General features: G+C 57.0%; 11 protein-coding genes across 11 annotated transcripts; 5 read left to right on the forward strand and 6 right to left on the reverse strand.

The window, feature by feature from the left end:
- Nucleotides 1–895: 895 nt before the first annotated feature.
- On the reverse strand, nucleotides 896–2,176 carry B0H64DRAFT_107485 (S-adenosyl-L-methionine-dependent methyltransferase). The gene is made up of 2 exons (XM_062797752.1): nucleotides 1,305–2,176; nucleotides 896–1,226 (listed from the first exon to the last, which is right to left on the reverse strand). Exons 1-2 carry the CDS (start codon nucleotides 2,056–2,058, stop codon nucleotides 1,057–1,059), a joined length of 924 nt encoding a protein of 307 aa, XP_062660245.1. The 5' UTR covers nucleotides 2,059–2,176; the 3' UTR covers nucleotides 896–1,056.
- Nucleotides 2,177–2,428: 252 nt separating this feature from the next.
- B0H64DRAFT_107491 (uncharacterized protein) lies at nucleotides 2,429–3,559 on the forward strand. Its single transcript, XM_062797753.1, has 2 exons — nucleotides 2,429–3,371; nucleotides 3,436–3,559. Exon 1 carries the CDS (start codon nucleotides 2,614–2,616, stop codon nucleotides 3,274–3,276), a length of 663 nt encoding a protein of 220 aa, XP_062660246.1. The 5' UTR covers nucleotides 2,429–2,613; the 3' UTR covers nucleotides 3,277–3,371; nucleotides 3,436–3,559.
- A 718-nt stretch (nucleotides 3,560–4,277) lies between these two features.
- Nucleotides 4,278–6,030, forward strand: B0H64DRAFT_338141 (uncharacterized protein). Its single transcript, XM_062801178.1, has 3 exons — nucleotides 4,278–4,605; nucleotides 4,673–4,761; nucleotides 4,847–6,030. Exons 1-3 carry the CDS (start codon nucleotides 4,528–4,530, stop codon nucleotides 5,946–5,948), a joined length of 1,269 nt encoding a protein of 422 aa, XP_062660247.1. The 5' UTR covers nucleotides 4,278–4,527; the 3' UTR covers nucleotides 5,949–6,030.
- A 42-nt stretch (nucleotides 6,031–6,072) lies between these two features.
- On the reverse strand, nucleotides 6,073–10,321 carry B0H64DRAFT_338144 (uncharacterized protein; the record flags this gene model as incomplete). The annotated part of the gene is made up of 3 exons (XM_062801179.1): nucleotides 6,073–7,324; nucleotides 7,407–7,916; nucleotides 8,152–10,321. 3 exons carry the CDS (start codon nucleotides 10,319–10,321, stop codon nucleotides 6,240–6,242), a joined length of 3,765 nt encoding a protein of 1,254 aa, XP_062660248.1. The 3' UTR covers nucleotides 6,073–6,239.
- Nucleotides 10,322–12,793: 2,472 nt separating this feature from the next.
- B0H64DRAFT_390182 (60S acidic ribosomal protein P1) lies at nucleotides 12,794–13,841 on the reverse strand. The gene is made up of 4 exons (XM_062803386.1): nucleotides 13,662–13,841; nucleotides 13,499–13,576; nucleotides 13,268–13,406; nucleotides 12,794–13,197 (listed from the first exon to the last, which is right to left on the reverse strand). Exons 1-4 carry the CDS (start codon nucleotides 13,728–13,730, stop codon nucleotides 13,151–13,153), a joined length of 333 nt encoding a protein of 110 aa, XP_062660249.1. The 5' UTR covers nucleotides 13,731–13,841; the 3' UTR covers nucleotides 12,794–13,150.
- Nucleotides 13,842–14,661: 820 nt separating this feature from the next.
- Nucleotides 14,662–16,209, forward strand: B0H64DRAFT_416052 (uncharacterized protein; the record flags this gene model as incomplete). The annotated part of the gene is made up of 5 exons (XM_062805137.1): nucleotides 14,662–14,854; nucleotides 14,911–15,296; nucleotides 15,346–15,512; nucleotides 15,569–15,968; nucleotides 16,024–16,209. The coding sequence occupies 5 exons, from the start codon at nucleotides 14,662–14,664 to the stop codon at nucleotides 16,207–16,209; spliced, it is 1,332 nt and encodes a 443-aa protein (XP_062660250.1).
- Nucleotides 16,210–16,483: 274 nt separating this feature from the next.
- On the reverse strand, nucleotides 16,484–17,153 carry B0H64DRAFT_440240 (uncharacterized protein; the record flags this gene model as incomplete). The annotated part of the gene is made up of 4 exons (XM_062806470.1): nucleotides 16,484–16,528; nucleotides 16,651–16,805; nucleotides 16,916–16,971; nucleotides 17,065–17,153. The coding sequence occupies 4 exons, from the start codon at nucleotides 17,151–17,153 to the stop codon at nucleotides 16,484–16,486; spliced, it is 345 nt and encodes a 114-aa protein (XP_062660251.1).
- A 579-nt stretch (nucleotides 17,154–17,732) lies between these two features.
- Nucleotides 17,733–19,118, reverse strand: B0H64DRAFT_107601 (uncharacterized protein). The gene is made up of 4 exons (XM_062797755.1): nucleotides 18,781–19,118; nucleotides 18,502–18,712; nucleotides 18,299–18,449; nucleotides 17,733–18,245 (listed from the first exon to the last, which is right to left on the reverse strand). The coding sequence occupies exons 1-4, from the start codon at nucleotides 18,863–18,865 to the stop codon at nucleotides 17,742–17,744; spliced, it is 951 nt and encodes a 316-aa protein (XP_062660252.1). The 5' UTR covers nucleotides 18,866–19,118; the 3' UTR covers nucleotides 17,733–17,741.
- A 579-nt stretch (nucleotides 19,119–19,697) lies between these two features.
- On the forward strand, nucleotides 19,698–20,892 carry B0H64DRAFT_440242 (PapD-like protein; the record flags this gene model as incomplete). Its single annotated transcript, XM_062806471.1, has 7 exons — nucleotides 19,698–19,737; nucleotides 19,788–19,858; nucleotides 19,915–19,937; nucleotides 19,993–20,051; nucleotides 20,104–20,219; nucleotides 20,276–20,383; nucleotides 20,440–20,892. The coding sequence occupies 7 exons, from the start codon at nucleotides 19,698–19,700 to the stop codon at nucleotides 20,890–20,892; spliced, it is 870 nt and encodes a 289-aa protein (XP_062660253.1).
- A 914-nt stretch (nucleotides 20,893–21,806) lies between these two features.
- B0H64DRAFT_321244 (uncharacterized protein) lies at nucleotides 21,807–23,423 on the reverse strand (the record flags this gene model as incomplete). Its single annotated transcript, XM_062800502.1, has 2 exons — nucleotides 21,807–21,908; nucleotides 21,969–23,423. 2 exons carry the CDS (start codon nucleotides 23,421–23,423, stop codon nucleotides 21,807–21,809), a joined length of 1,557 nt encoding a protein of 518 aa, XP_062660254.1.
- A 911-nt stretch (nucleotides 23,424–24,334) lies between these two features.
- B0H64DRAFT_390203 (P-loop containing nucleoside triphosphate hydrolase protein) lies at nucleotides 24,335–27,363 on the forward strand. The gene has a single exon (XM_062803387.1). It carries the CDS (start codon nucleotides 24,406–24,408, stop codon nucleotides 27,163–27,165), a length of 2,760 nt encoding a protein of 919 aa, XP_062660255.1. The 5' UTR covers nucleotides 24,335–24,405; the 3' UTR covers nucleotides 27,166–27,363.

A 27,363-nucleotide genomic window follows, 5' to 3' on the forward strand; every position in this document is an offset into this window, starting at 1 on the left:
AGCCCGGCCATCGCGTTCGCGACTGTAAGTTACCCTGCACCGACATTTGAGTGTGATGTTAGCTGACCAGATTTCAAGGCCCTACTCCGCGCGTTGACAAGTTTGCCTGCAAGAACTGCGGGTTTGTCTCCCTTCGTAAAGTGCCTAAGATGCGGTATGCTGACAGTTTTCTAGTCAATCGGGTCACAAAGTTGCTGAGTGTACTGAGCCCCGCTCGGCCGAGAATGTTGAGTGCCGCAAGTGCAACGAGAGTAAGTGTCCGTTTCCATAGGGGCCAAGGGGTTGCTAACCATGACCAGTGGGTCATTTCTCTCGCGATTGCCCGCAGGGTGGTCCCCGTGGTTGCCGCAACTGCGGCCAGGAGGGTCACATGTCCCGTGATTGCACCGAGCCGCGCAACATGGCCTTGGTGCAGTGCCGCAACTGCGATGAGTTTGGCCATATGAACAAAGACTGCCCGAAGCCGCGCGATAGTGAGTCCTCGCAAGTCGCTTTACTGAGTCATTGCTAATCACCTCGTAGTTTCGCGTGTAAAGTGCAACAACTGCCAGGAGATGGGTCACTACAAGTCTAGATGCCCTAACCCCTTGGTCCCTGAGGATGGGGCCGATGGCGGCTACGGAGGTGGTGGCCATGGCGGTGCCGAGAATGGCGGCGGCGCTGGCGATGTTCCCGGTGCTGCCGATGGCGGCGACGGCGGCTGGAGCTCGGGAGCTGCTGACCCCAGCGGCTGGTAAACTCGATCATGAGACTGGCTATCTTTGGGGGGTGGGAGTCGATCTTTTTACTTTGACGGGGCATTAGTCGTTTACTTTGGCTGATCTTTGGCCATTTCTACGGGCTTTGGCCGCATGACAAGGGAGATAGATGGACGGATATGGCACCCGAGATAGTCAGGTAGTGGAAGGCTTAGGGCCAATCTTCACTCAGTGACTCGGGAGTATTGCTTTCTATGCATTTGTGACCACTGTGTTTGGCACATGTACAAGTGAGATATAAAGCGAGCATGACAGCGCCAACTCGGAGGACCAAACGCCCTTCGATGGTCTAACAGCTCTATTTGGTGAGAACGCCGATGATGTGAGGCATGGTGAAGTACCAGGCCTCTCCTTCCATCCGGTGCAGGTCCACGTCGCTCCATGGGGCGGCCTCCCTAAGCCACTTCCCAGTGTCGCGACACATTTCGCATCCTCCGATGAGCTGAGGCCAGATAATATTCAGACAGGCTAGATGCAAATCAGCGAATGCCCGCTCGATCGGGACAAATCTTTGATACCCAAACCAAAGGAAAGCCTGTCACTCACCCTGATACAACCGCATCCCCCACCCCTGCTCCCTAAAGCACTTAACATGCTCATACACATACCACCTGCCCCCAGGCTTGAGGTACCCGTACAGCTGCGCCATATTACGCCGCGGCTCGGGGATGCTGCACAGGCACATGACCGTCACGATGCTGTCCACGCTCTCCAGCGCCACCCGCCCGGATCCCGCCAGCGACTCGATACCGACGGGCACGATCTCGTATGTCTCCGACAGACCTGCCGCGGCTACTTGGGCTTGTAATAGGGGGTGCACGCCCGTGTTGGGCTCGACGCCGTACACTTTGCGGATGGCGGGCAGGTGGCGCGGCGTGAAGAGGGATGTCCACATGCCGGAGCCGGGGCCGATTTCGAGGACTGTGCCCGAGACGGGCGGGTGGGGGTGTGGTTGCTGGTCCTGGGGGTGGGATTGTGATTGTGATTGCTGGGGCGTGTCGCCGCGGGCGGTGTCGGTGTCGGTGTCGGTGGGCGAGGGTGAGGGTGAGGACGGCACCACGCCGTAGGTCACGCGCCCCTGGAGCAGCGGGATCACCTTCGTCTCGGCGTTGGCCCGCACCAGGGGGCCGACTTGGGCCCAGAAGCGGCCGAACCAGGCGGCGCGCAGCCGGCTCGGGGAGAGCAGCGTGCTGAGGTCGCGGGTGAGCAGGGCGGCGAGGATGGTGGAGGGGAGGTGGGAGAGGGCGAGGGCCATGAAATGGAAGGGGTGGAGGAGGGAGGCGAGGATTGGGGGGAGCATGGTTGTGGTTTGGTTGGGGGGGTTGGTTTGTTTGTTTGGGGGTGGTGGTGGCGGTGGTGATGATCAGGGGGGAGGAAGAAGGGGGGTGAAAAGGGGGGGGAACCAGTGAGTGAGAAGGTTGCAGGTGAGAGAAGGAGAGTGAGAGTCGATGTGAGTGGGAGAAAGTATAAGCTAGGCACTCCGGAGACATTCCTATGGCCCTACTCTTATCCGGTGACTTTATTACGCAATGGCATTCATGTGGGGTGGGCGACTGAAAGAAGGACGGTTGTCTTGCTCGACAGGGTTAGGGTTGGAAGTGTAAGAGGTCGTCGTCGGAGGGCAAGAGCGCTCCAACTTGGAATGTTTACACGGTGCAGTGAACCTGAAGGAGATGTCAAGATCTCTGCAAGTCGTGGCTCGAGTCGCGATAAGACAATGGCGGGGTAAGTACCTAGGTACCTAAACAGAGCCCCTTCTCTTCATTTTGTCGCACCTCCTCGGTCCATCTTCCTTCCCACAAATCATCACTTCCCCCCTGTAGGGTATTTGGATAAGTCCTCGACTCAACTCACCATGGATCGCTTCCCGCGCGACAATGCTCTGGGCAGCTTCGAAGACTTGCTCCAGCAGCTGGAGGAGCTCGATGATGACTCTCCCCGCGAGCCCTTCGGAGGCATGGCTTTCAAGGCTTCACCCGAACAGTATCTTGAGCTTCTAGAGATGGAAACCCGCAGAGATCCAGGCCCGTCCGACTACAGCTGCGGCGTAGTTTACTACAAACAGAAAACGAGTTTCATCCACCGCCATCTTTCCGTCGCCTTGACGAACATGATTGCGGGACAGATCCGTCAGAAATGGACCCGGCGCAGGGCCCTCCTGCTGCTCTTTGGTTCATGTTACTGCGCCAGGGCCGAGGTTAGAGACGATGAAGAGTCTCCTACAGTTTATATGGCCCCCGATGTGGCCGTTCTTTTCAGGATGTTTAGAGAACCGGGGGACCGTTGCCCGCCCTTGGTTGTCGAAATTGCGTATGCTCATCGCTTCACGAGAGACCAGTTGGAGGCACGGTACAAGGAGTACTTCAAAGAGGGTCGCATCCAGGTAGTCCTTTGCCTCGACGTGTTTTACGCCCGTGGTCCGGATCGTGCTAGCAAGACAGCTAGCGCCCTGGACCGCTCTGCTATCAGCATGTGGATTCGGGATGGGAATGGCAACATCCAGACGGTCATGGACTAGGTGCCCTTGTCGGACCAGTCCGCGAGCGTCGATGTTCACGCCTCCGATTTGCTTCCCCCTGGCCATACTCTATCCATAGCGTTCACTCGCACGGCGTACGTGTTTCCTTTTCTTTGTGGTCCTCCCCTCCCTCCTTCCTATGACTTACAAGGAACACAGGAATGGCGACGACGTTGATGCGCAAATCCGTATTCCTCTCATCACTATTGCCAAAGTTCTCCAGAAGGGTTGCGAGAACCAACTGGTGGCGGATATCAAAGACGCTCGGAAGCCCAGAAAGTCAAAGGCGAAGAGGGCTTCAGGCGAACCTGAGCGCTCGAAGGAAGAGCTTCTTAAGAAGTACCAGGACCTTCGCAGGGAGAATCAGGAGCTGTATCGACGGCGCCATGATTTCGAGCGTGAGTTGGCTGAGCAGGATCGGGAGCTGCGGGACAAGGAGAGACGTTTCCGCAAGAATGACAACTAGTCTTGCTGCGCAAGACATCGGGGAGCGTGTATGGGTTACGGACGAGGATAGATTGGGAAGCAGTATTTTTGCAGCTTTACCATCGGCTTTCCTTGCAAAGGAGACCTCGGCGTCTGTATATGCCAGCGAAACGAAACAAATATCCACAAGCTCTTAAAGATGATGTCGACCTTGGCTTTGACGCTACTGTTCGTGGAGCCCGTATTCTCTATCACAACATTGGAGCCAATGCGGAAACAATGTAACATTAACTCTCGATATTTTTAACTGCCTAATTGGCCTCCCAACCTTATCCTTGAGTAGAGGCCAAGGGTAGGAAGTTATACATAGTATATCGCGAAGAGGTTGACTTCGCGATCCAACAAGGCACAAGGGAGGTGGCACGTCCTACAAAGTACGCGGGAGACCAGGAATGAGGAGCAAAATTAAAATTGGGTCGGTGGTCGGGAGGCTGAGATGTGCTTGGTTGGTGGACACGTGGATTCCACGCTAGGCGAAGCACGGCCAACCAACCATTCGCATCTAACTAAAAACGGAAGTCTTGGATGGCAACAAAGTTACGGATTACATGTCCATTACTGGCCATATTCATACACCTTTTGTCAACTCTGTCTCTCCCCCCCCTCGACTTCTCTCCTTCCCACTTCTTGTCGCTCTCTAATTACGGTCCTAATCACGCCTACATTGGCCCAAATACACCGTCAACTGATTCTTTTCCCGCCACCAATTGAGCTTTGCAAACCCAAGTTAACAGCCTGGCCACAGCGGCCGCGGCGCATACCATCATGAGGTTACTCAAGACCATTCTGCTGCCACTTTTGGCCCTGGCACAGGTTGCGTTTTGCGCCGAGGACTATTACAAGGTGCGTTTGGGCTTCCCCTCTTTCTATCTCCAAAGTCTAGCCTTTCTCTAACAGCAAACACCCCCAGGTCCTCGGCCTTAACAAACAAGCATCGGAGAGGCAGATCAAGTCAGCCTACAGGCAACTAAGCAAGAAATACCACCCCGACAAGAACCCGTGAGTCCGCCAGCTCCATCGCGCACACAACCCCCTCGTTCCTACGCAACCCCATCTCTAACAACCGCCCCCCCCCTTCCCACAGCAACGACCCAACAGCCCACGACAAGTTCGTCCTCGTCGCCGAAGCCTACGAGGCGCTCTCCGACACCGAGTCGCGCCAGATCTACGACCAGTACGGGTACGAGGGGCTCAAGCAGCGGCGGCAGCAGCAAGGGGGCGGGGGCGGGGGCGGGCACGACCCGTTCGACCTGTTCAGCCGCTTCTTCGGCGGGGGCGGGCACTACGGCAGCCAACCCGGCCAGCGGCGCGGCCACAACGTCGAGGTGAAGGTGCCCGTGTCGCTGCGCGACTTCTACAACGGCCGCACCACCGAGTTCCAGTGGAACAAGCAGGAGATCTGCGACGAGTGCGAGGGCACGGGCGCCGCCGACCGCGTCGTCCACGCCTGCCAGACCTGCGGCGGGCGCGGCGTGCGCACCGTCCGCCAGCAGCTCGCCCCCGGGATGGTCACGCAGGTGCAGATGCAGTGCGACGCCTGCGGCGGGCGCGGCAAGAGCATCAAGCACCGCTGCAAGGCCTGCGGCGGGGAGCGGGTGGTGCGGCGGCCGGCGACGGTGTCGCTGACGGTGCAGCGCGGCATGGCGGACGGGGTGCGGATCGCGTACGAGAACGAGGCGGACGCGAGCCCGGACTACGTGGCGGGCGACCTGATCGTGCAGGTGGTGGAGAAGGAGCCCGAGCTGGAGGGGGACGACAACCCGGACCGCGTCGACGGCGTCTTCTTCCGCCGCAAGGAGGACGACCTCTTCTGGCGCGAGGTGCTGTCGCTGCGCGAGGCGCTGATGGGCGACTGGACCCGCAACGTCACCCACCTGGACGGGCACGTCGTGCGGCTCGGCCGCGAGCGCGGCGCGGTGGTGCAGCCGAACCACGTCGAGACGGTGCCCGGGGAGGGCATGCCCAAGTGGCACGAGGACGGCGACAGCGTGTACCACAAGACCGAGTTTGGGAATCTGTACGTCGAGTACACCGTCGTGCTGCCGGACCAGATGGAGAGCGGCATGGAGAAGGAGCTGTGGGCGCTGTTCCAGAAGTGGCGCGCGAAGAAGGGCGTCGATCTGCACCAGGACAGCGGGAGGCCCGACAAGCCGGTTATGCATGACGAGGAGCACGATGAGTTATAGAGCGGTCGGGTTATGTACGTTAGAACCATATACCACGGTAGTTGCACATGACCCCATTTTTGGGTATAGAGTATCATGTCCAGATCGATCTGCATATTACTTTGTGTGACGAGAACATCGAAGGCGGGACCGACATAAATCATGATATTCGTATCTTAAAAAAAAAGAGGAACTATTAGTCCAGCGCATCTGTGACCGAAAACATCCAAGCATCATATCTAGCGTAGAGAAAAGAAAACATGCAAAAAGAGCAGAAATCAGAGCAATCATAAAGTCATCAGCCATCAAACCTCATCCCCAAGTCTGTGACCTCCCCACGCCCCTCTCATACCGATCGCCCCTCCCCCGACTTCTCCGTTTCCTATCCTCATAATAGTGCTCATCCTCGTCGTCGTCATAACCATCCCTCTCCCCCCCACGAGTCCGCCGATCCTCTGCATGTCTACTGCTCTCGCCTCTCTCATCCTCCCCCCGCTTCCTCCGACTCTTGCTCTCCCCCCTCTCGTCATCCTCCCTCCGCCTACGACTACTGCTCTCCCCATTGTCGTCATCCTTCCTACGTCGCCGTCTATCCTCGTCCCTATCATCGTCTCTCCTTCGCCTCCGCTTGTCCTCGTCCTTACCGTCCCGGCTTCTATCACGATCACGGTCACGATCACGACTTCGACTACGATCACGGTCATGATCGGGTGATTTCCCTCGACCCTTGCCATCGTCGTCCTCGCCATCATCATCACCACCACCAGGCCCCTTCAGCAAGCTCCCACTCAGAATCCCGCCAATTAATCCCATCCAGCTGCCCCTGCCCTCCAACACTCCAGTAACGTCCCGCACAAGGCGTTCCACCGTTTCAGCATCGGCACCAGCAACACCCCACTCCCCACGCATGTTGGTCCCGTTGGCGCCGCGCGGACTCCGGTACTCAAAGTCCCCGCGCCGGCTGTGCCAATTCGAACCGCCGCCGCGAGAGGAACCGGACCCGTCGAGCGGGCGGCCGTGGGCGTCGAAGCGATCTGGTAGCATCTCGACTGCATCCTCGTCATCGGTCTCCGAGGTAGCATCCTTGTCGCGCGACCGGTGGCTGGAGGGGAGTGGGCGGTCCGAAGATGTATCTGAGTTGCGGCGACGGCGTGTCTTGTCAGGCTCGCCATCGGCCGGCCCCTTGCCACGGTTTCGGTTGTCATCGCTATCACTTGCCATGTCTTCCGTCTCGGACTTGATTGCTTGGCTCTCGTGGTGGCGGCGGAGCGTAGCAGATGACTTGGGAGACAACGGGATGAAGATGACAGACTTGGACGTGCGAGGCGTGTCTGGTGGTTCCATCTCCGAGCTTGTCGAGCCTGTAGGGGGGGAGGCGTCCGAGGGGATTACACGATCTACGAGCACATAAACAGTCAGTCCAGGCCTCGAGTGCAGTGCGATGAGGGGGTCTAGTCTCTCAAGCGCGAGAGGACGCACCCTTCTTGTCACCATCAACGGAGCGAGCGGCAGCTTCTGGCTCTAGAGTGGAACGACCAGCACGAAAAGCTTCACTCACATGTTCAGGGCCCGTGGGGTTTGAAGGCGGAGGCATCGGTGGAGGCACAGGTCCCGGCGCCGCAGCCGGGTTCGGGTTCGGTGGCGGACCCGACATGGGCGGGGTGTATGGTGTGTATGCTGCATTCGGATCCGGGGGCGCACCAGGCATGGGCGGCGTGTAAGGGCCGAACGGTGCAGCCGAATTCGGGGGCGGTCCAGGCACGGGCGGACTGTATGGAGTGTAGGCCGAGTCCGGTGGGTACGGTGGGTAGTGCTGGTTGAGGTTGGTGGTGGCAACATTGGGGTGTTGTGTGAAGCCGTTGGTTGGAGCCGGGGCGGTTGGAGGAACCACTGGTGGGGGGTTGTAGTAACCACCAGACGCGTGAGGGGGGGAAGGAGCCCGGCGGCCATAATTGTCATAGCCGTCTGGCGGAGCATCGTCACCGTAGCCTAGTGGTTGTCAGCAAGCCAATCGGGGGTGTTCTCAGGTCGGTTCACTCACGCCGCCGGTCCCTTTCCATCCCTCTATCCCTCTCCCTCTCTCTATTCCTCTCTCGTTCCCTCTCCCTGTCTCTCTCCCTCTCCCTATCCCTCTCCCTATCTCTGTCCCTATCTCTCTCGCGGTCCCTTTCATCTTTTTCCTTCTCTTTCCCTTTGTCTTTTTTGTCGTTATACTTCTTAATACCAATGGCTGCTGCGCCAGCTGCCGCAGCACCAGCAGCAAGGTCGCGCAGCCTACTCCCGCTGCGCTTCTTCTCCGTTTTTTTGTCATGGTCCGTCTCCGTCTCACTATCCGCAGAGTAATCGTCGTCGCCTCTCGATGTCCCACTACGCCTCCTCCTCCGCCTGCGGCTCCTCTCCTCTGCCGCAGACTCATACCCCTCTGCCGCTGGGCCCCTCTCGCTTCGTTGTGGGGGGTCCGCATACAGGGGGTGGGCCCCGTACTCAACCATGCCTAGCTCAGGATCAGCTACGGAAGAGTCACCGTCGGGGTACGTGGGTCCGGACCGAGTTAAACTTCTGCTCCTGCTACGGCGGTGGTAGTCGCGCGCGTCACGGCCGTAATACTCATCATCGCCACTGAGCTCCCGCTCGCGTTCTCGATCCTGCTCTTCCTCTTCTTCCTTCTTATCCTTGCGGCGGTCATACAATTTCTTAGCACCGGCGCCGGCGATGCCGGCGGCTAGCATCTCGGCACCAGTTCGAAGGCGCGATCGAGAGCGGCTCTTGCCATCCCTCGATTTGCCATCTCGCGACTTGCTCTTATGGCGGTAGTGCTGTACCAGCCCGACGGCGGCGGCCGTACCCAGGCCGGCCTTGGCCATGGAAGAGGCCCGGCTCTTGGACCGCTTCCGGCTGGGAGACCGGTCTGTGTCACTATCGCGGTGGAGGGCCCGGCCGCGGTTCATCTCCTCTTTCTCAACCTTGTTGCTCTGGTAGTATTTGGCTGCGCCGGCGGCGGCGAGAGCAACAGCAGCGATCCCAAGACCAGTCTTGAGCCTGGAATGAGGAGGGCGCGAGCGAGAACGGGAACGCTCTCTCTCGTGCTCGTCGGGGTGGCGTTCTTGGTAAGCACTATGTGCGCGCCTCGCGACCTCGGTACCAAGGGCGCCAATGGCTGCACCGGCAAGAACCTTGCGACCGCGGTTTTGCTTATACTCACCATGTGAGTCGCGTCTAGATGCGAGGATCGCTGAGATGCCGGCCCCGGCGAGGGCCCCTTCCGCGATATGGCGCTTGCGGTGCGGGCTGCTCGATGCGCTACGTTCCCGCCGGGTGACGGTGCGCTTCATGTAGTAGCCATCGTCGGATTCGGCGTCGCTGTAGCCTTCCCGATGATGGCGACGGTGATGGTGGTGGTGATGGTGATGGCGGTGCCGGTCGTCGTCATAGCGCGCCATCGCATACTCCTCCTCGCGACGGTCCCCTCGGTAAGGGCCAACTTCACGAGACTCGCGGTGGTAATAGTATTCGCCATCACGCGATTCCTGGCGGGTAAGAGCGACCTCACGGTTATCTGGGGCCTGGTCCCGGATGACAACTGTGGCCGGCGGGGCCTCCTGGAGGATGATCTTCTGCTCTGGGGCGCGCTGCCGAATGACGATAGGAGTGGGAGCCTGCGCGGGTTCGTAGTATTCGGTCTCCTTGCGCCAGCGCTCAACATCGGCACCTCCAGCGGGATAGCCATCATCGCGGCGCTCTTCAACCCGGCGTTCTACACGGATTTCGCCGCCATGTGAATCCCGGTGCTCGACTCTCTTTTCGACGCGCACGTCGGTTTGGTTCTCGTCGTCCCAGTACGAGCGACGCTCAAATTCTCTTGGCGAGTAAACGTCGTGGCGATCAACCCGTTCGACTTCCTTGGACTCGTACACGGCCCTCCCGCGGTCGCTGCCGCGGCGGTAGTCATCATCGCGGTCCCGCTCGTCGCGCTCGATGACTCTTTCGCGCTCCACAACCGCGCTCCGAGGCCCATCCCCACGGTACTCGACGCGGTCGACCCTCGAGTAGTGGTCTTCTCTAGGTTCCCGCTCGCGCTCACGGTCGATGACCTGGCGCTCAACGTAGGTTGCGCTATGGGGAGATGGGTCGTAGGTCGACCGGGGCTTCTCGGGAATGTACAGGCGATCGACGCGACGGTCCACCTCGATGACATCGTCCCGGCTGGAGCGGCGAATGGGGGCATAGCGACTGCGGCGCTCCTCCTCGACGACGTCTACATCACGCTCGACACGCTCGACGCGATCGGGCGTCACCTTGTACCGGCGCACTGTCGTCCTCTTGTAACCCTCATCGTCAGAGGGAGACGTATCCCGCTCCCGCATGTAGCGGGACTCGCGGTACACCTCAGGCATGGCGGTTGGTGAGTGTCGTCACACCCGCTGGAGGGTTGTGAGAGGTGGGGTTTCCCAACCAGTTAATGTCGGCGGTAATAATCAAGTTGTAAGCAAAAGCATAAACAAATTAGGGGAGTTGGATGTCTGCGCGGTTGGGTATCGCACGAAATGAAATCGCAAAAGCGCAAAAAAAAACGAAGTGTGGAAGTTGCAAAGGTTCCAAGCAAGGCGGGGTGGGAAGAGAAGGCTGCGAGCAAGGGAAGGTGCTATAAGAGGGGGGCTGTGGACCGAAGGAAGGTGGGAAGGGGGAGGGGGCATGGGATGGCTGGTGCGGGAGGGTGAGACGCGCCTGCCTTGAGCGCAAGGGCACCCAGTGCGGTGCTGACAGACCTTGGCCCGCATGCACAACTGAAGTAGTAGCGGCATTACGTTATTACTCGCAGCAACAGAAAGCTGCAGTGGCTTGCAGAAACCAACTGCGGCGCGGTCGCCGACTTCACACAGGATGCCTCATTCCGGGTTTCGCGACATCGCCAAAGTCTGTTGGCCAGGGGCGGCCCGTACCACGGCCAGATCCTTTCTCACTCTAAATTAAGGCAGTTTTTTGGCCTACATAGACGAGGGGCGCCGAAAAAAAGAGAAACGAAACGGTCTGCCCCTGAGACAGACTGGTAGAGAAGAGGGGGCCTCCAAAGGTGGCCGGCTTGCTAGGGTGAGATGTGATCCCCAACAGATTCCGGGCGCTGTTTCTAGATGTGTTGTGCCGCCCTCAACTACGCCGCAATGTTGGAACAATATTCGAGACAGCGGTTGGAAGCCGTCCCTCACAAAAGGCCAACAGCCCCCAAGCCCGACAGCGACGAGGTCGAAGATAATAGCGGCCGGCTCCTTGCAGATTTTGAGGTAGCTGGCATGCAGCCACACTCAGTTGGAGACAGGAGGTCTTGTGCACCCATCAAGGTCTTGCCGAATGACCCACCATGTTGCACCGCTGGCACTTAAACCAATTACCTCGTGGCTCATCCGAAGTCTGGGACCCCCAAAACTTCGAGAACACGGTGGCAGAAGGCAAGCGCACGAGGCTTGTGGGAACTGTGCGGCCCACGGGGTCGAGTCGGATGCGGCCGGTAGCTCCACACCAGTGCCCGACAGGCGTGAACCGGCACGGAACACCGAAACTCGCGAGGTACGAGGCGCAGCCTTGTGACCTGACTAGTTCTCGTTGCTTCGCAGTTGGCGTGCCAAAGCCTGTAGCGAACATTCGCGGGCAATGCCGGGAAGCGGACCGCCCAAGCTTCAGCTGTGATAGCCGACGACAGCTCGTATGACTTGGGCAGGCAGCGTCTGCAAGTTGGGCGTCTCGGTCCATATTCAACGACCAACCTTGTCATAGGTCTTACCGTCAAGCTTAAGCTGTGAAACGCTCCTCGGAACCCTCACCAATAGAACAAATCCCTGGGATTTAAAACTCGTCATTCTGCGGCCGCCTCTTGCAGCTGATCGACTTTACCCCTCCCCCGCAATCCTTACTGGGCACACTTGACGCTCGCTATTGGAAATCGAGGTATTTATCAAAAGACTTGCGATATATGTAAATATTGGGCCGCAAGATGAGTTCCATAAGGGTCCATAGAAAGAAGATACATGCAGCCGCTTCAAGCTTGGAGAACCCAGAATAGTGAGTTGCAGATGCTGTCACTCACATCTCCCGAGGAAACCATTTCGTCATCGAGCCCACAAGACTCGGCGTGCCAAGACTCGGTTCACGGACCCGAACCCTGATCTTCTCCCTGAGCCGGCGCTGGGACCCTCTTGGCCAAAAAAAGCCGAACTCGAAAGAAAAGCAAGAAATCAAGCAAAAAGAATAAATGAAAAGAGATCGAGAAAATTAAGTTAAGTAAAAGAAGAGGGTAAAAAAGAAAAAAAGGAAATGGAGTAAATAGAGTCTTTAAGCTTCAGGATAACTTTCGTTATATTCCTCCAGCCAAGGACTCGAAGTTTCTATGGCCGACATCTGCACTTGGAGTTCGGCTTTTTTTGTCCATGAGGTGGCTGGTAACCTTCTCGGGGGTTCTCGAAGAGCTTCCAGACATTGGGGTTTCCCGACCTGAGGGGCGTTGCGTATAGCACCACAGCTCCTCTTCAATTTGTTGAGAGCTACGGGTAAGGGCCGACTAGAGCGTATAGAATCGACGACGTAGGAGAACAAGACCCGGGAAGAGCCCGGTGGCAGCAACCATGGATGGTATTGAGGGATGGCTGGGCGAGTACTTGTGTGTATAGATCTCCGTGGACCGCGGCCCGGGAGTCATCTCCGTCGCCGAAAGGTTCCCACACTGGCATTCCCAAGACAACATCTGGTATTGTGTCAGGGAGGCATGTAATCTGTACTTTAACGCATGCTCGCAAACATGAACATGCCCATATATTGGCGTTGGTATAAGTTAGCCGCGGGTATCCGAGAATGGGCGAAGAGGACCACAGGCAAGCGTGTTTACTGCATCAATACTCGAATTTGGACTTTCCACTACGGTATGGCGTATCCCGAAGAATAAAGTCCAACCAAACCTGCTGGAACCGCGACTCCGAAGGTTGTCCCTAGTGTGGCCGTCGTCACCGATCCCACGGGACCAGTCGGCTCGCGCCAACCGAACCCCAGTAGCAGTTGCTCAAAAGCGCATCTTCAGATTCCATGTAAAGCTACGCCGATGAACCCGGACCCCCGATATCATAGCCTCCATCCCTGTGGTCGTGTGTGCGAAATACCGCCGCAAAGCCATGCAAGTTTTGGAAGAACAAAGGGAATCCGAGGAGTCAAAACCACGCCTTGCCCGAGTCGATGCCAGTTTAGTCGAAGAGACCGAATCCCATGTCGTCGTCCGACTCCTCCTTCTCTGCAGTGGCTGTCAGCAATCCGAAAACACCCGAGGCCTTGCAGCCAGCGTTCGCAAGGGAAAAACTCACCCTCCTCCTTGGCCTCCTCCTTGACCTCCTCGGCAGCACCGCCAGCGGCAGCGGCAGCGCCACCAGCGGCAGGGGCGGCAGCGCCACCACCCGAGCCGACGTTGGAGAGAAGGTCCTTCACATCCTTGCCCTCAAGAGCCTGCAATGCAAAAACGTCCCAGTCAGTCAACCTGCTCGTCTCGATTCCCGTAGTTCGATCGTAAACTCGTGTGCAGCATCGGTGTTTCGTACCTTGGCGAATAATGAAGCCCAGATAGGCTCAACCTCGAGGACGTTGGCAGCCTTGATAAGGGTCTGGAGCTTGTCGGACTGGGATTGACGGTTAGCCTTGCGCAGCTTCTCGAGTTCTCGGCGCCCGCGCAATTCCGCACGAGGCCGCACGGCGGGTTCTTACGGTGATCTCGACGCCCTCGTCGGCGAGGATCAGCGCCGCGTACGAAGTGGCCAGCTCAGCGTTAGACATGGTGACTGTGGTTGTCGAGGCGCAAAGTGCTGTGACTCGAAGGGCTTGTTGACGTGGGATGTAGAGACCGAGCTTGAAATTCGCGAGCGGGAAAATAATTAGTTGTGGGCGATACGAAAACAGAATAGCGTGGCCCTACGGCCGCCGGCTGGAGTTTAAATAGTGACAGCTGTTGAACAGCTGGGAACCTCGACACCTGTGATTGGCCTGGGGGACAAGCCATTGGCTGGACCCCCTGATAGACCACGCTAACCAAAAGAGGTCCACCTCTCTCCCTCTCTCCCTCTTCAGGGGAGTTGTTCTTTCAGTGAATCTTTGTTTGAAGCCTATCGGAGAGGTAGGCAGGTAGAAAAAACAGTAATGGGGCGTAACTATTCAGTTCCATTCCTAGGTAGTCACTTTATCGCATGAACACTCCCTTTTTCCTCCTCTCCCTCGCCACTTTTTCGACCCAGAGCCCGAGCCACAGAGTGGAGAAGATCTTCCCCAAAGACCAAGGCCGACCAGGGTCCCTGTACTGACACCCCACCTTCCACAGTTCCCCCACCACTGACGTCGCGAACAAGTCGAACGAGAAGCTGAGAAGTTGCAACCTGCGTCTCTGAACCCCGTGCCAACCGGCAAATTAGAGCTCTGTTGTCCCCATAAGCAGATCGATTTCTGGTCCATGTTGCAGAAGTGCCAATTCAGTTTTAAAATCTCTCAACCTCCAGTTCGCCCACGAGCTTGATGAAGTGGCGCAAGTGTGGTCTAAAGTAAATCGGCCCTCTGATCAGTCACGCGGACAACATTCCGACCCTCCCGATCCAAGATTATTAAAGCGAGGGCCCCCTTCTTGAAGGGACAAACGGTCACTTTTTCTTCCGACAGCCTTCTACCCCCCGGAGAGAGCATCCTGACAACAGCCACAATGGAAACTCCAGCAGTCCCCATGCCTAAGGATGAGCGGGAGCGGCAGATCCTCGAAAGGCTCACAGTCATCCAGGACAAGTTGTTGCTTCTCAAGAGAGACCGCACCAAGTACATCAGGACCCAGGATGTCATGGAGTTGCAGGATCAGCTGGTGGAGCAGGTCAGACAAGTGAACGAGATCCGAAAAGGGGAACACAAGGGGGAGAATCGATGTATGTCGAACGAGGCGATGTCTGTGGCCCATCATTTTGACTTACCATCCTCACAGTGGATAAGGTTCTCGAAAGCTGCCTCCAGCTCATCTCGCTGTTCTTCATGACGATCGGACGGACGAGCGAGGTGCCGGCGGCGTACGCGCTCACCTCCACCATCAAACGGCTGCTCGACCACCTGACGGAAGCGAGCCTCTTCTCCCCCAAGGATCTCACCAGCATATCTAACACACTCGGCCGGCTTGAGAGTATCCTAGAGCAGGGAGACTCGGCACACTCCCCCTATCTCGTGGAGTTATTGGGACACAGGGAAGCGTTGTGCAAGTCCATGCTGGCCAGTTTGCGCCAGCAACTCGACCAGTTGGCGGAGCCGCTCCAGGTCATCTACGAGCGACTAATCTCGGTCATGCGGTCGATGTCGCTCGCTAACACAAAGTCCAAGGTAAGAGTCGAGGCCACCTAAGTGGCAACTGGTGCTGACACAAGAGCAGTTCTCTACAACCGAGGTGCAGAAGCTCAAGTCAAAGCTACAAGAAATCGATGAGTCCATGGTGAATGGCAAGTTTGTGGACGCCGACGGCAAGGAGCTTCAGGGCAGCGATGCTGTGTCAACACTCCTTGGTCGGTGCTTACTGTGGTCGGACATTGTCCTCGAGAGGTATAGTCACGCTCCCAAACTTATCTCACCACACTAGGTACTGATCCTCGGTGTAGAAAAGGGGTGATCCCGGATAGTTTCAAGGAAAAATACGACATCCTCATCAACATCCGCAACGACCTCGAGAAGCTCTCCATCACCCAGGCCTGGTCGTTGCGCGAGACGGACCTGTACGACTTCCAGCGGCAGCTCGATAAGATTGACGAGGCGCGTGTCGACGGCAACTGGCTTGACCAGAACGGCCAGCCGGCCGAGCTTTACGTTCAGCGCACGCTCCTATACCTTATCCGGCGCAGCTACGGCTACATTTACTACCTCATGAACTCGTCCGAGCCCGTGTCGGAGGCGCTGCTGCCCATCTACAACCAGCTGCAAACGTTGAAGCGGTGTCTGATCGAGGTCAAGAATAACGGAGGCGTGAGTTCGGTGAGGGAGCTGTACCCGTACAGCATGAAGGTCCGCCCCCTACATCCCCCCTGTTGCCGTGACTGGGCTGGCTGACAGTTCCTAGTTGAACTCGATCGACAACATGAGGGTGGATGGCAAGTTCATGGCTGGTAGCGACATCCCTGAAGGCCAGGGCAGCGTCAGCGAACTGCTCGCGGAGTGTTTCGACCTCAACTATGACTTGAGGCTTGCCGCCGAGGAGCTGGAGGAGAGCGAAGACAAGTCGCCCGCTCCACAAACCGCCACATAAGGCCCCAGGGCTCTTGTATGAGTATGGTCGTTCCTTGTTTAGGTTACCTGTGGCGCGGCGTTTTGAGCAGGCATTATGAGGGATAATGGAGGCGGCAACGCCTGGCTAGCGGGGCATTGGTTTGGGAAGGTTATGTTTATTTTAGTTCAGTTATTCGGGAGCACCGCTTCGTTATACCGCTAGCTCGCGCACGGTACCATGCCTGTGCGATGAATCATCGTCACGGCCTCACAATTACAAAACATCACCCCGAACCCGCATCCCTGATAACCGTTTATTTTTGGTTGCGGAACGCACAGAGGAGGGGCCACATCTGAGCCTACACAGTACCAGGTGTCAGTAACCACGACACATGATTCCCCAAGACATACCCGACACAACAGAAGTAAAACCAGACAGGGAGATTGAACCTGAGAAATAAACAATTGAAGAGCTACTCACATTCTCAACATCCCAAACCCCGGAGCTGGTGTACACGTCCTTGCGCAGCACCTCCTTGATCTCCTCGCGGCTCGAGGCCTGGATGACGATGGTGCTGCCGGCGAAGGAGAAGGTTGACGGGTCATCTGATGTGGGAACGTCGTTGAGCACGGCACCTGTGTTTTTGTTTATTTAGTTTCAGCTTTTATCGGCTTCATGTCATATGGGCTCTAGTCAGACATGGGGGAGGGGGAGGGGAGTGTGGGGAAAGAAAGACGTTACGAACCGCCCATCTGGAACAGCCCGGATTCCTTGGCGGGGCCGAGGCCGGCGAAGTGTTGACTTTGCGGTGGGAACAAGGAGAGGTTAGTAAAGTCGGGCTTTGTAAAGGGGTGACGGCTGGTGGGATGGTCTTCTTTTCTCTCTTTTACTTACGGGCGCACCTCGAGCCTCTTCGCCTGAGCGCCGGGGAAGTCGGGGATGACGACCAGCCACTCCATCTTCTTGGGTGTTTCCGTAGCCATGGTGTTGCGCTGTTGTGTGAGGCGGAATGGGGTCACTGGGATTCTTCCGGAAATGGGAGTCAAGACGCGGATGCGAGACGGAGAGAAGGCTCGGATGGAGAGGTTTCGAAGATGTGAGGCCATTAGATGGCGAGTCTTATGCCCGCAGCCGGCTTATTTAGAATGCCCGATTAGTGAGCGGCAACCGACGGGTCAGGGACAGAACGGTTGACGGCTGCCGGAAGGTGCGAGATCGCCGTCGATGGGGTCGAATACCCCTGTAATGTTCGTGAGTTCGGGAGTGGGAATGCGGGGTTACTTGTAGTTACGGGTCCGACGGTATCAAGGGGGGAAGTCACTTTTGGCCGCAGACTTCGTAGGCGATCTTGTACTATGAAGGGCGTAACTGTAAAGGGCGCAAAGACAACACGAAAAGTTAAGGGTGTTCAATTTTGGGCCGCAACCTTCGTAGAAAGATCAGGCCCACCCAAGATCTTGAAAACCCCCCCAGCGCCTCCAGCGCCTTCCGCTATGATACCTAAACTCCTGACCCATCGAAGCGTTGCCAATTTGGATGCTTCCTGGGGATGATAAACAAGCCAAACAATCTTATTTTACCACCACCACGGCGCTAGGCGCCAAACCAGCCTCTGCAAGCGTCTGCCCAAAGTCAACACCGGCGTCGAACTTCTTCATGGGGAAAGTTGTCGAAAAGCTCGTAACCTGGTGCCCTACTTCCTCCTCGATCTGCTGGGCCACCTCAAATAGCGTGGTCTCGCTGGGGTACGATTTGATGAGGTTCCCGTTCTTGGTCTGGAGCCTCAACCGGGCAGTAGCGGCGGACGATCGGGATATGGAAGCCGCAGCAGCCACCACGGTAGCTGGTGTTGTTGCCTGTCCCGGCAGAGGCTTGCCTTCGCGCATCGCCTTCGCGTCCTCTTCGCGGCGCTTGCGCTCGAGCTTGTCGGCCTCGATCCGGGCCTTGATCCGCTTCTTCGCGTCAAGGTCGTCTTGTTTCTCCTGGCGTTTCTTGGCGGCCTCCTTGATTTGCTCCTTGCGTTGGAGCTCCTCCTTGACGTCGTGAGACTCCCTGGTGGCCTTCTGGCGAATTTGCTAGGGGTGTGATTAGCAACTGCTGGTACAGTAAGTAGGGTCGATCATCATACCTCGTTTCGCTTGGCCTCTTCCTTATCGGCGACCGACTGGGTCGCCCTCTTCTCCATCAGCTTCTTGCGAAGGTCCTCCAGTCTGGCCTTCTTTTCCTCCGCAGTCAACGGCGCAATCTCATCCGTTGATTCGGAGAAATCTGCGTGGTCCCTGTGACACGTGTCAGCATGAAGAAGGTGACCGAAACGAACAGATATCGTACGTCTTCGAAGCGTGGAAAGAGGCCTCGGAATGATTGCGGAACTTTTTGCCACACTCATTGCAGACGAGCGATGACGCAGTCTCGCCTGAGGGAATGGATGCAGCGCCGCCCTCTTCCTCGGCCGCAGTTGCATCGGCGGCCGTTTGGTTAGCTTGCAACTCCTCCAGAGGCTTGTCTTGGTTTTCTTCAAGCCAGTTCAAGGCTTGCTGCACTGCAAAGATGTCAGTATCAAAGAAGATGGCCAGGGAAGCGCGCGAAAGCGTGCAATTGAAGACTAACACCCGCCGGTTCTCTTGACTGCGATCTCGGCGCGGGCCTGATCGAAGCCCATCTCGAGCAATAGATCGAGGTCTGATTTGGTCATTTTGTCGATTGATGAAGTTGATGTGTTCAAAGTAAAATGGGTAAAGTGGTGATGTTCGTATGTTGAAAATCGGAATGCGGAGAGCCGCTTGAAAAGGTTGAGGCGGGTTATTATAGAAGGCAGGCGGGGAAGCACTCCGTGAACAGATGCCTGGGATGATTTGGGCCTCTTGGGGCGACAAATCCAATCAGCTGGGAACTCAGGGAACTACGCTTTAATTCTAGATTCGCCACATGTCATTAGGGCTGTTTTCGAATATATATTGTTTATTGACCCTGAAGTTGAAACCATTTCCTGGTTTCTCAATGTGAGCAAAGCCTCTGAAGAGGATAGAAGTCGGCGTTGCCTGACCTCCATGTCCCTTTACACGGCATGGTATGGAAGGTACCTTACCCAGGCAGCGAGACAGACGTCATCGAGACCGCCCAGCTCATTTCCTCCCTTAACATTATCTAAATTAGTCATCCAAAAGTGATTGTTCTTGGGCTCCAGCGAAGGCCCCACAGCATGTGCTGGGTCGATCAGCACGGACCCCCGGGGTTTGGGAATCTCGCCAGCGCAGCGCCAGCTTTGCCGTTAACGTGCCCGGAATGTTGTAACACGCATCGCACGCTGCGACCAACTGTCGATTCCATCTGCCACAAGATCCGCCGTTTGACCTATTCGAGCCTCTCCCAACACGAACGTCGCGAACGACTAGTACTTTAGCGCACGCCCATCCGTACTTTAGCTGGTGACGCTCGGTTCCGTTTGTCTCTCCCCTAAACCTTAAAACTGCGCCGACAACATTTGCCAAACCCCCCGAGCCTCTCGAAAAGTCACGACCGCCGCCATGTCCGTCGAAATCGACCCCGTGGAACTTGGGTTCCGCAGTATGTTGTCCCGAGTCTCCACCGAGTCTACCATTTTCTGACCGGTGCAGGGCCCTTTACTGTGGAGGTTTCCCAGGTCCTCAAGATCAAGAACCCCAACTCGTCGCCTGTTGCTTTCAAGGTAACCCGAACCCAATCTCCGGCGTATTTTTTTGGTTCTCTTTCTTACAGACCTAGGTCAAAACGACAGCGCCCAAGCAGTATGTGCCCGCGACACGGATGCCGGTCGGTGGCCGAGGTTAACTCTTCGTCTAGGTACTGTGTTCGGCCAAACTCGGGCCGCATCGAGCCCGGGCATGAAGTCGAGGTTTCTGGTCAGTCACAATCACTTGTTTATGCCAGTGAGGGCCGTACTGACCCTCGCAGTCCTCCTGCAGGCAATGAAGCAGGAGCCCCCGGCCGACGCCAAATGTCGTGACAAGTTCCTCGTCCAATCCGTCATGATCACTGCCGACAAGGAATTCACAAACGTGACACAGATTGTGGGTCTAAACACCTTGACGCGCAAGAAGATGTACTGACCGGCCTGTGTGTGCAGTGGGATGGAGTAGAGAAGTCGGCAGTTCAGGAAAAGAAGATCCGGGTCGCCTGGCTTGCGCCGAACGAAGGGCTCGCTACCCCTGTCCGGCAGACGGCTACGAATGGGGTTTGTTCCTCTTCTACGGCCCTCAAAACTCTGACAGCAACTAACGTTTTGTGTAGTTCGACGCAACCCCTGACACCGCCCCTCCCGCGTACTCCTCTCCGCAGGACGACACCACCGTCCTCGAGGACACGACCGCCGTTTCCTACCACGAGCAAGAAGAGCCTAGCCACGAACCCGAATCCACACAAGCTACCCAGGCAACGGCCTTCGCCGCCCCCGCCGCCATCGCGGGCAGCGTCCGATCCGCCGCGACCGAAACCTACGAGGAGCTCAAGGAGCGGGCAGCCAAGGCGGAAGCGACCGCCGCGTCGCTCAAGAACGAACTGGCCAGCGGCCTGCGGCAGCGCAAGGCAGGGAACAAATCGGACGACAACAGCAGCGCGGGGAGCGGGACGCCGAAGCTCGCGCAGGCGGAGAGGCAATCGTCGAGGGGCACCGAGGGCGTGCCGGTCGGGATCGTGGCGTTCCTCTGCCTGGTCAGCTTCCTGCTGGGGTATATCTTCTTCTAGTGCAAGATGATGCTGGCCGGGTAGACCGTGGCCGGGTAGACCGAGCGGACCGTCGTGGTTGAGAAGTACAGGCTGGATACGCAGCGCATTCACTCATTTTTGACACAACACACACGCACGCGCACACACACAAACGCAAGAGGCGGGACGGACGGTGGTTGTTTCCTTTGTGGTTATGGATGGATGGGTAGATGTGGCTAATGCGGGCCGGTTGGCCAGACGAGCGAGTTGGGGCTGAGACGAAATCAATACCATGTAGGGGAGGAGAGCCAGAAGGTGGTGTGTGGTCGGGAGGAGCAGGGGAGGGGGATGTGGTTGTGTTATCCCCGAGTTGTTTACTGGAAGAGATCATGTCTGCCTTTTTCTTTCGCCCGCCTCAACTTGGGCGCCCTTTCTTTCGGTGTTTGTTGAATTAGCTGTGCCTTTTATTTGTTAAGTGGGATTCGGAATATCTTGTTGTATTTTAGCCATCCAATTGTTGGCAACTCCCGAGCTTGCAAGCGGAATGATGGTGAAGGTTGATTGATGTGCGGTCTCACTTGCGCCACGTGTCTTGGGTGAGGTGGCCGTGGTTGATATGCGCCTGACAATCACCGTATCGGTGGACAGCCTCGTCGCCGCCTTGCCAACCGAATTGGCGATCCGAAGCTGGCTACAGCCGGAATCGGGACCTGTTCAAACTTTCTTTTGGGCTCGGTTGCTGTCCAGCTGTGTCGCGTCTGGTACCCGTGAAGAAGGCCCCTTCCCAGCACAGCGAGAAACAACAAGAGCAAACGTAGTAAAAAAATGTTCAAACATTCCTCCGTACTTAAATTAGGAGCGTAGGTCACACAACACGCCATCACGCTAGACGCCTAGTTATGTACATACAAAGTACTGTTCATTCCTACAACAGCCACCCAACCAGGGGCGCTTTACAACTTAGCCCGGCCCTCCTGCTTCTGCATTGTCTCGGCCACAATCCGCCGCTGGATCTTGCCCGTCGCTGTCTTGGGCATGATATCGGTGAAATAAACCTGCCCGGGCACGTCAGTATCAAACAGTATGAAACAAAGAAGGTAACCGAATGCGCTCACCTTCTTAGGCACCTTAAATTTGGCCAGCTTCTCCGCCACCCACGCCTTCAACTCCCCCTCAACCAACCTCACCCCCGGCTTCAGCACCACCGCCACCCCGATCTCCTGCCCATACATCTCATCCGGCACAGCGAAGCTGACCGCCTCCGAGACGGCCGGGTGGCGGGTCAGCACATTATCCAGCTCGATCGGCGAGATCTTCTCCCCCCCCTTATTAATAAGCTCCTTAATCCGCCCCGTGATAACCAGATACCCATCCGCGTCCTTGCGGCCCTGGTCGCCGGTGCGGAAATACCCCTCGGCCGTGTAGGCGGTGCGGTTAGCCTCGGCGTTGTTGAGGTAGCCGCCCGTGACGTTCTCGCCGCGGATGCAGATCTCGCCCTCGGCGCCGGGTGCGACTGCGGCGCCGGCCGCGTCGAGGATGACCACCTCCACGCCCTGGCCCAGCCCGACGGTGCCGGGCTTGCGCGCGCCGACCGAGGGCAGCGGGTTGGACGTCATCTGGTGGGCGGCCTCGGTCATGGCGTAGGCTTCGAGCACGGGCGCGTTGTACGTCTGCTCGAGCGCGTGGAAGACGGTCGGGGAGAGCGGGGAGGAGCAGGAGCGGATGAAGCGGATGGTGGGCAGCGGGGAGGGGGTCGGGTTCTTGAGCAGGATTTGGTGGATCGTCGGGACCGCTGTGTACCAGTTGGCGTTGTGGGTGGTGTAGTCGCGCCAGAAGTCGGACGCGGAGAACTTGGTGGGCACGACCATGGATCCGCCGGTGAGGAGGGGCGCGAGAAGGCCGCAGAGGAGGCCGTGGACGTGGAAGAGCGGCATGACTAGCATGGTGCGGTCGGCCGGGGTGAGCTGGTAGGTTTGTTGGATGTTGTGCATGGTGCGGGTGAGGTTGCGGTGGGAGAGGGGCACGACCTTGGGGCGGGAGGTGGTGCCGCTGGTGTGGAGGACCAGGGCGATGTCCTCGGGTTCCGGCTTGAGGACGGGCTGCTTGGGCTTGCCCTGGAGCTGCCCGAGCTCCTTGACGTCGAGGGCGACCTCCTTCTTGGCGGCATCCCAGTAGCACTCGGCGATGGCCGCATTGAACTTTTGAGCAGCCTTCACGGCCGGGCTAGCGCTCTGGTAGGCGCCCTTGGGAACGAGGACGATAGCCGACTTGACGTCGTCAATGTAGAACTCGAATTCATCCTGCTTGTAGGCCGGGTTGAGCGGAGCGGCGATAGCGCGCTGCCATGACGCGGCGAGAAAAGATACGATGAATTCGTACGAGTTGACGGTTGCGATAGATACGGGAGATCCCTTGGCGATGCCAATGGCGGCTAGTTTCTGCTGGAACGAAGCCGTCTCGGAGACGAGGTCCCTATAGGTGACAGTCAAGGCTTGGCTCCCAGGAACAATCACGACGGTGGAGTCCGGTGTGCCCTTAATGGCTGTTTGTAGCGTGAGACCGGCAGCCATCGTGGACGGTTTGTTGTGTCTGCGAGCCGAATCCAATGAAAGTGTCGGTGGTGTCTCACAGTGTTATCCAGATTTCGAGATCCTTGGGTAAGTGCAGTTTGGTCGCTTTAAAGGAGCGTGTAAAAGAACGTAAAGGTTGGTGGTACAAAAATAATAAATCAATTGTCGTGTAAGTCTAATAGTTGGTTCAGTTATAAGCTTCGCGACTCCGAGATCCGGGCGTGTGTCGGAGGTGGGCCGAGTGCCGTTGGCTTCACGGACGGGACTCGGATGACACAATCCGCGCTTGCACTTGAGACGAGTGGGTCTGACATTCAGAATGCCACACTAACACAAATGAGGTTGCACCCGACTCGCAGATCTTCAAAATTGTCCGGGAAAAGAAAGATGGGGATACGCGAGACGTGGGTATAGGTCATGAGTGTAAGACATAGAAAAGGAGGAACGTGGGGTGAGACGTTGGCGGTGGGAATGGGATCCTGTTGATGTTGGGCGGGCGTATCTGAATCTCCATTCCATAGGGAACCTGCGAGTTGCGCTTGTCCGTCATTTCTTCAAACCTTTCAGGCCTCGTCGAGTTCGCCAAGGACAGGCGAAACGTACACAGTAAGCAGAATCCTCTTTCCTGAGTCTAACCCTTCGAATCCATGTCTTCACCGAATCCAAGTGTATGACGGTCCATTTGTTCGAGCGATTTTCCGATGGTAGAAGAATAACGAGAGAAAGTTACGTACATAGTTGTCTTGATTTGAACAGCCACGAGCTGGTCCTGTCATTGCTTTGAGCTCCCGTTTGGGGTGCAGCTTGGAATTTGGTGGGGCGTCCTGCAGAGCCAAGCACAAATGATAAGATAAGAATTTGGGACCTTGCTGGGCGCTGGGGAAGTCGAGTCGCAGCTCTTCGATGCCTGCCTGCCATCGTCATCTGAGCCGTCCGAGTCAACATACACCAAGCTCCCGATTTGCGCCCATACCCAGCAATCATGTCGTCAAAGCGCTATGCGTTCGTTCCGATGGACGATGAACCTGCGCCTTCCTCGAGAGACGACAGGAGAGACAGAAAAGACAGGAAGGAACGCAAACGCGATAGGTCGAGGTCTCGTGATCGATCGCCGCGACGACACAAGAGTCGAAGACACGATGGTGACGAATCGCCCAGACGTCGGTCTCGGTCGCCGCGTGATGACAAAGATGGCCCCTCGAGGATACGCCAGAGGGATTCACAACGTGACGACTCCAAGATGTCCGACTTGCGGCTCAAGTCGCGCCAACAGTACCTCGCAAAGAGGGAGACCGAGAGGCTCGCCCTATTACGGAAACAAGTCGCAGAAGAAACCGCAGAGCTGAGGTCAGGGGTCCGTCTCTCCGAGCGCGAGAAGGCCGAGTTCGCAAAGAACCGCGAGATCCTGCGCTTGGCCGAGGAGCGCGCCCATATCGACGACTACCAAGACGGCTACCGGTTACCGGACCAGTACGGCGCCGACAGCAAGAAGAAGGAGGACACTCTCTACAAACGCCATATAGAGAAGGATATGTACGGCAACGAGAAGCATGTCACCGAGTACGAGGAGTGGGAGCGGGAGCAAACGGTCAAGGCGAAGTCACAGATACAATCCCGCGAACGCGAGGACGAAGGAGAGTACGATTTCCTACTGGACGAGGACGCCATCACCTTTGTCCGAGATGCAGCCAAATATGCCCAACCAAGCGATGGGTTGACGCAGGAACAGAGGGCCCTGAAGGACAAGATCGACGCGGCGGAGAAGGCGCACAAAACGATACAAGAGGTTCGAAAGAGTTTACCGGTATATGCGTATCGTGACGCATTTCTAGACGCCATCAAGGAATACCAGGTCCTCATTCTGGTCGGTGAGACGGGTTCGGGTAAGACGACGCAGATACCACAGTACCTACACGAGGCCGGCTTCACCAAGGATGGCATGAAGATTGCTTGCACACAGCCCCGTCGAGTTGCCGCAATGAGTGTTGCTGCTCGTGTTGCCGACGAGGTGGGCGTGAAGGTTGGACACGAAGTCGGTTATTCAATCCGGTTCGAGGACTGCACCAGCGACAAGACTATCCTCAAGTATATGACGGATGGTATGCTCCTCAGGGAGATGGTCACATCGCCGACGCTCGAGGGCTACTCGGCCATCATGATCGACGAGGCGCACGAGAGAACGGTGCACACTGACATTCTGCTCGCACTGATCAAGGATCTCACACGCGCCAGACCAGAGCTGAAGCTGATCATTTCCTCTGCGACGCTCAACGCCGAGAAGTTCAGCGCATACTTTGACGACGCGCCCATTTTCAATATCCCCGGTCGTGTGCATCCGGTGGAAACCTACTACACGTCGGCGCCTGAGAGCAACTATCTGGAGGCGAGTCTGGTCACTGTCTTCCAAATTCATGCAACGCAACCTGAGGGTGGGATCCTCGTATTCTTGACGGGTCAAGAAGAGATTGACCGAGCGTGCGAGCGGGTAGAGGATATCAAACGTAAACTTGGGAGTCGAGTACCCGAAATCATAGCTTTGCCTATTTACGCAAACATGCCTTCGGAACTGCAGGCCAAGATCTTTGAGCCAACACCACCAAAAGCGAGAAAAGTTGTTTTCTCAACAAACATCGCCGAGACATCACTGACAATCGACGGTATTGTCTATGTCATCGACTGCGGCTACGCCAAGGAGAACACATTCAGCCCGGTCGGCACAACAGGCCAGTCAACACTGGCCGTAGTCCCTTGCTCAAGGGCAGCGGCAAACCAGCGGATGGGTCGAGCCGGTCGTGTTCGGCCCGGAAAGTGCTTCCGCCTCTACACCAAGTTTGCCTACCTCTCCGAGATGGACGAGTCCCCGACGCCCGAGATTCAAAGAACCTCCCTCTCCAGCGTCGTCCTTCAGCTCAAATCCCTCGGCATAGACGACCTTTTGGGGTTCGATTTTCTCGACCCGCCACCCACCGAGCTCCTCATCAAGTCCCTCAACATGCTCTACGCCCTCGGCGCCCTCAACAGCGGCGGCGCCCTTACTCGTGTCGGCCGACAGATGGGCGAGTTTCCCGCAGAGCCTATGCTGGCGAAAGCCCTCATCGCGGCCACCCAGGAGGAGTGCGTGCAAGAAGTACTGACGGTCGTCTCGATGCTCGGCGAGGTGGCCACCCTCTTCTTCCGGCCCAAGGACAAGAAGGTGCACGCCGACAGCGCGCGCGCCCGGTTCACGGTCAAGGACGGCGGCGACCACATCACGCTGCTCAACGTCTACAACCAGTGGGTCGAGGCCGACTACTCGCCCATCTGGGCCAAGGAGAACTTCCTCACGCAGCGCTCGCTGACGCGCGCCCGCGACGTGCGCGACCAGCTCGAGAAGCTGTGCGACCGCGTGCTCGAGGGCGCCACCTCGTCGTGCGGCGGCATCTCCAACCTGCAGCCTGTGCTGCGTGCCCTAACCTCGGCTTTCTTCCTCAATGCCGCCAGGCTGAACCGTGGCGGCGATGGGTACCGCACCCTCAAAAACAATATGACGGTGTATGTGCACCCCAGTAGTGTGGTCAAGTCTATCGACCCGCCGCCCAAGGTGATTATCTACCATGAGCTAGTCGTTACGTCGAGGGAGTATGTTAGGTCGGTCATCCCCGTCGAGGCGAGGTGGTTGACCGAGTTTGGGGGGCATTATTATGATAAGAAGGATGTGGATGTCTTGGAGGCAAAGAAGTTGCCCAAGGAGAGGAAGTACTAGGCGTGAAAAGGGTTACCTTGTATTGATACGGAAGGGCAGGGAGGAACTCAAGGGTCGCATGTTGAAAGGTCATTTAGGGGAGCGGAGTCTAAATGTCTTTATGATAGCAATTTTAGCAGGAGTTCAGGATCGAACTCGTCTCAAATATCCAACATTCAAAAAAAAAAAAAAAAAAAAAAAAAAAAAAAAAAAAAAAAA

The sequence above is a fragment of the Chaetomium fimeti genome (genome assembly GCF_033439085.1).
Source record: "Chaetomium fimeti strain CBS 168.71 chromosome Unknown B0H64scaffold_3, whole genome shotgun sequence".
In the NCBI taxonomy this organism is placed as follows: Eukaryota; Fungi; Ascomycota; class Sordariomycetes; order Sordariales; family Chaetomiaceae; genus Chaetomium; species Chaetomium fimeti.